At 40.9% G+C, this 6,060-nt stretch overlaps 1 protein-coding gene across 1 annotated transcript in view; it reads left to right on the forward strand.

The window, feature by feature from the left end:
* The first annotated feature begins 240 nt into the window (after positions 1–240).
* LOC119430267 (photoreceptor-specific nuclear receptor-like) overlaps positions 241–6,060 on the forward strand; it is a 9,322-nt gene continuing 3,502 nt past the window's right edge. The window contains exons 1-6 of the mRNA XM_037697713.1: positions 241–334; positions 851–1,001; positions 1,892–1,995; positions 2,722–3,027; positions 3,734–3,912; positions 5,471–5,711. Coding sequence (XP_037553641.1) covers positions 241–334; positions 851–1,001; positions 1,892–1,995; positions 2,722–3,027; positions 3,734–3,912; positions 5,471–5,711 — 1,075 coding nt within the window. The remainder of the gene's footprint in view (positions 335–850; positions 1,002–1,891; positions 1,996–2,721; positions 3,028–3,733; positions 3,913–5,470; positions 5,712–6,060) is intronic.

The following is a 6,060-nucleotide window of genomic DNA, read 5'->3' on the forward strand; positions in this document are numbered from 1 at the left end:
CGGGGCTTCCTTTTGAGGACCTGCTGCTGAGGAGGACCCAGAGAGAACACACAACCTGTTGGTGTGCAACAAGTGTCGTTTGGAGCTCATGGCAGGACCCCAGCCCCTCTGCATCACCTCTGCACAGTAGAAGCTCCCAGCTGTCCATCAGCAGCAAGTTCAAGGACCGTTTTAAACTCAGAAGGAGATCATCATTTTTCCTCATCCGTCAGTCATTCAGAGAGACATATCTAGTGGAAGATGATGGAGGATCACCTGTCGAAGATCCCCATGGTGCCGTCCTCGTCCCCCTCTGAGTCCTCTGGGAGTGGTGGGACTGAGGACAGCAGAGGAGGTAAGAGATGCCAATGTCCACGAGGCCTGAAAGACAGGATGTAAGCTCAACAAAAACTAAACTGAACTGAATTTCACGCTCGTTAACTCTGAAATATTCAAATCTGAATTGAACTGAAACATCACAATTGTGTACATTAACATCCTGATGCATGCTCAATAATCCAGGTAGAAAAAACATGTACGTGTACATTTACCTTAATTTAGAGTTAGGTGCAAATTATATGAATTTTTTAAAATGATAATATTGAAACATTAAAATAAAGCAGAAAGTCCTGCATGTCTTTGCATCTATAAGAGCTGGTCTGTGAATGAATGCATGATGTTATCCTATCCATTTTATTATTAATCTCATAACTAGGCACTAAATGATATTTTCACATGTTTCAGTAATGACTTGTTTACAGTGCAGATGGAGCTGTTGGTGCAGATGGTCTGTGCCTGGGTGGAACAATGGCCGGCTGGATGAATGATACTAACGGACAGCGGGCCCTGTGTGTTTGTGTTTGACCCACAGCCAAGAGTCCGGCTCCAGGCAAAGCTCTGAGCCCGGCCCTGGTGTGCAGAGTGTGCGGCGACACCAGCAGCGGGAAACATTACGGCATCTATGCCTGCAACGGCTGCAGCGGCTTCTTCAAACGCAGCGTGAGGAGGAGGCTCATCTACAGGCGAGTCCCAAAACAGCTCCATCACTCAGAACCAGGAGTAACCTGCCAGGTGCATTCTGGGAAAGCAAGACACCTGCTCAATTTTCTGTGCAGAACCAACAAAATGAGGATATTTTTAAACATGTTGTCGTTTTAGTCCAGAACCTTGCAGGGAATGATTAAAAAGCAGAAGAAAAGTTTCATCAAGGTTCAGGTTATTAAAAATAATTTTATTTTCAGGTACTTAAGAAAGTGTCAAACAAAAACTAGAATAAAAATACTCAGATTTTACTGAAGAAAATACAGTTTGCAACTATATGACAAAAAATATGAATATATTATTTACAGACAGTGCTTTATCAACACATTGCGATTCATAATCCTTTCACTTTATCAAATATAAAAAGTTGTTAGCTTTTCAGTAGAATAGAAAGAAAAATATTTAATTCTAATGGGCTGAAAAAATAATTTAAATGAATAAAAGAGGAATATTTTGTGGTTTAGTTTGTTACAGTTATCTAAAATATTATTACAGTTTATGTATGGGATCAGTTAAATGTGCAAATGTTATAATAAAAACAGAGTTATAGCTCAGTTTAAACAATTACTGGTGAATAGTTTTCAAGTCAAATTATGACTTTTTTCTATTTTATAAAAAAAACAAATGTCATTTGTGTAAAAAGCTTTAAATATAAAACATTTAGTGGAAACAACACACAGCACTACGGCCCTGACTTTAAGAACTGCTGAATTCAACATGTTTTAATTAGTTTGATTGTTTTTCTGCATTTTTATACATTTTAAATTTAGATGTAACTTCTCAAGAAATCTCCAGGCCTCCAGGTGTAGACGTAGTTTGATTTATTTTTGTGTGGACTTTCAATTTAAAAGGCTTCACTCTGGGTTTACAGGTGCCAGGCTGGTACCGGTAGGTGTCCAGTGGACAAAGCCCATCGGAACCAGTGCCAGGCCTGCCGACTGAAGAAGTGCCTGCAGGCGGGCATGAACAAGGATGGTGAGTTGTTGGACACCTCATTGAAAACTGACGGATAAAAACATCCTCTATTCATTTTACTTACTCAAAGAAGCCCAGTCGATGACAGGAGAAGGTTTTTACACAGTTTTACTTGTAAGGACAGATTTTCACAACAGATCACACAGATGTACAGACGCATAGAGCCCAGTCACAAGAATCTGACAGGGGCAGTATGCGACATTTGTTTTTATAAGCTTATCCTTCAAGCTCATAGGCAGACTCACAGACAGACTCACAGGCAGACTCACAGACAGACTCACAGACAGACTCACAGACAGACTCACAGACGGACTCACAGATATACTCACAGACGGACTCACAGATGGACTCACAGACAGACTCACAGACAGACTCACAGACATACTCACAGACATACTCACAGACAGACTCACAGACAGACTCACAGACAGACTCACAGGCAGACTCACAGACAGACTCACAGACAGACTCACAGACAGACTCACAGACAGACTCACAGACAGACTCACAGACAGACTCACAGACGACTCTTGGACTGTCAAACCAGCTCCTCATCTCTGCTAACTCAAACGAATGGTTCATGGGCCTAGTCATTAAAAACATCCATAAACCTTGTCCAAAAATCCACTAACAAAAACCTTTAGCTGTATTTCAGACCTTGTCCTCAGACCTAACATCCCCCCATCACCCCCCCCCCCCCCCTCTGTCTTGGGTTTTGTCTCTCAGCCGTGCAAAATGAGCGTCAGCCCCGTAGCACATCTCAGGTCCGCCTGGACTCCATCGATGTGGATCCTGAGAAGGAGCACCTGGCCACCACACGAGAGCCCACCTCCTCTTCTTCCTCGTCCTCCTCCTCTTCTTCTTCCTCCTCCTCCTCCAGTGGCTCTGTCATCACGTGGCCCCACATCACCTCCTCCATGTCCATCACCTCCTCCGTGGCCCCCCAGCACTGCGTCAGTCCCCAGAACAACCACCGCTTCATGGCCAGCCTGATGACGGCAGAGACCTGCGCCAAACTGGAGCCCGAGGACGGTGAGGTTCAGGATTATAGATTATAGATTAGATTTTAAACTGAAACTCTCAACTACCTTTAAAGTTTGAAAATTTACAGAAAAACAGACATTAAAGGAGTTAATCTTGATTCTGAAAGTTTGATGGGATTTAAAAACATCTTATCGACTGCAAAGGATCAATAAAAGTCACATTTTTAGTTCCCTTCATTTGTTATACAAGTTTCAGAGTCGGTTGTTGGATAAACGTGGCAGACTGTAGAGGCTCAGCAGGAAATGTGAATGTTTTTCCACTTTTAGAGACATAAAATGGAAATCATAACGCTTCAATCAGTTGGAAATAAGTTGATGTTTGAATTCTCTCATAATCTCCATTATCTGTTATAACACTCAGTAATTTTTATTATTTTATTAAGCTGAGTTTGTTAGCAACAACTGATTTTTTTTTTATCTCTTAGTAAATGTTTTATCTTTTATTTTCAAATCATCAAACTTTAAAGCAAACTGAAGTTTAAATCTTCCTGAAGTTGGCTTTTTGGTCTCAGAAAGTTTTTCTCCCGTGATCTTTTCATTCTGACCTCATCTTGACCCTTCCTTCCTTAGATAGAGAACTTTACTAATTGGCTTTTATCTGTATGTGAATGTTTCTGTTCAGTGCCCTGAGACAACTTCTATTGTGGTTTGGTGCTTTATAAATAAAATTAAATGAATTGAATCTTTCCTTTTAGTGGATGAAAACATAGACGTGACGAGCAACGAGCCGGAGAGGCCGTCCTCGGAGTACCACATGGCTCTGTACCCATCCAGCTCGGAGAACGTGTACGAGACCTCGGCCAGGCTGCTTTTCATGTCGGTGAAGTGGGCCAAGAACCTGCCGGTCTTCTCCAACCTGCCCTTCAGAGACCAGGTGAGCCTCCCACTCTGAGCCTTTTATGGGCCTCTCCCATTAGTAACGGTACAGCATGGTTCAACTTGACTCAGCACGGTTCTAAGGCTTTTCCCCTAGCAATGGTTTGTGGAACAGTCCCTTTTTCAGTCCCTTTTACCCCTTTTCCATTAGTACCTTTAGTAATGGTACAGTATGGTTCGACTCGGCTCGGCAATCCAGGTATAATATCCAACAATGTTCAGTCAGGTCATCTGGACGGTTTCTTTTTTGTGCTGAGATGTTTCGCCCTCCATCCGAAGGACTTCATCAGTCTGAGGAAACACCAAACAAAACTGATTCTCCACCAACAGCTTACTCCAAAGTAGAAAGAAACAGTTATGTTGGTGCGAAGATGGCCTCTGGGGCACATCCTCTCCTCCAGTTCCCGCCCTCTGTTGGATTGTATACCTGGATTATTGAGCATGGACTGTGGTGTTTTGAACCAGTTTGACATGCCTGTCAATGAGGGAGAGGGGGGCACCGGAGGAGAGTGCATGCCTCAGAGACCATCTTAGCACCAACATAACTGTTTTTTCCATTTTGGAGTAAGCTGTTGGTAGAGAATCAGTTTGTTTGGTGTTTCCTCAGACTGATGAAGCCTTCTGGATGGAGGGCGAAACGTTTCAGCACAAAAAAGAAACCGTCCTGAACATTGTTGGATTTAATACGTGGATTGTTGAGCATGGACTTTGGTGTAATGAAAACACAACTCATACTGTGCCGAGCCGAATCGAACCGTACTGTACCCGTATTAAAGGTACTAATAGAAAAGGAGCACTCTGAGGTCACCCCTTATCAAGTTTAAAAGGTGTATGTTGGGTAATCTTTTCTTTTGTATTAATTATGTTTAAAAATGATTTTTTAAATATAACTAGATTACAGAATCTCAAACTCTCTTTTGCTTTAACATACAGTAAACAATAAACATCTCTGTGTAAATCACATGACAACCACAAAAACAATAAAACATTTTTTGTGACCGTTTCTTGGTAAATAATTTTGTTGGTTGTTAATAATCTTAACTAATTAAACAAATTCAACATTTTTTTTGCCCACAATCAAAGAAAACGTGATTTTTAGCGAGTGAGTGCTCGCTCTGTACCAACATGTTTTTCAGCACTTTTCACGAAATGATGCATGGCTGTTTACATCTATTATAGATAAAAAGAAAAAAGAAATTGCCTGCTCATTTTCATCATTGTCAAATTTCACCAAACGTTTGAGTCAGAAGGTATTTCAAAACTTAATAATTAATTATTTAACTTGATCTATTCTTTTATTTCTTTATATTGTCTGAATTTATGTTAAAATGTAAAATAATAAGCAATTTAAAAGCAAGAAGACGGCGTTTTTATCCTTCTTGTAAAAACTAATAATTTATTTGACTCTGGATTAAAATACAAGTTTGAAGTTCAATTATTTGTTGTATTTTTCTGTCAGAAACTGTTTTTTGAATCTTATTTCTACAGATTAATTGATGACTCCATGCAGTTTATTCCAGGGGTTAGTTTAACTTCAGTTTGTTGTGTTCCTGCAGGTGATCCTGTTGGAGGAGGCGTGGAGCGAGCTCTTCCTGCTCTGTGCCGTCCAGTGGTCTCTGCCGTTGGACAGTTGTCCCCTTCTGTCTCTGCCTGACCTTTGTCCAGGCATGCAGGGCAAGACCAGCTACACCAGCCTGGACCTGCGCCTCCTGCAGGAGGTCTTCAGCCGCTTCAAGGCCTTGGCTGTCGACCCCACCGAGTTCGCCTGCCTCAAGGCCATTGTGCTCTTCAAGCCAGGTATCACATGACGGATGTCAGCCAATCATATTTAGTACTATCAGGAGAAATTTGAGCTTAAGGCCTCAGCTACATTACTCCAGTACAGTAAGAATAGAGCATTGTGAACCGGCAGCACACCGGACACTTGTGTATGCATATGTATACATATAAATGTATATATATATGCATGTATATACATATATATACATGCATATATATATGTATACGTATATATGCATTTTTGATTATTTCATATGTTTTTCTTCTTCTTTTATTTGTATAATTAGAACATGTTAATGGTTGCCTTGAATTTTACTCTGTCTATCTATCTATCTATCTATCTATCTATCTATCTATCTATCTATCT

Source organism: Nematolebias whitei, chromosome 2, assembly GCF_014905685.2.
Source record: "Nematolebias whitei isolate Nwh7 chromosome 2, NemWhi1, whole genome shotgun sequence".
NCBI lineage: Eukaryota > Metazoa > Chordata > Actinopteri > Cyprinodontiformes > Rivulidae > Nematolebias > Nematolebias whitei.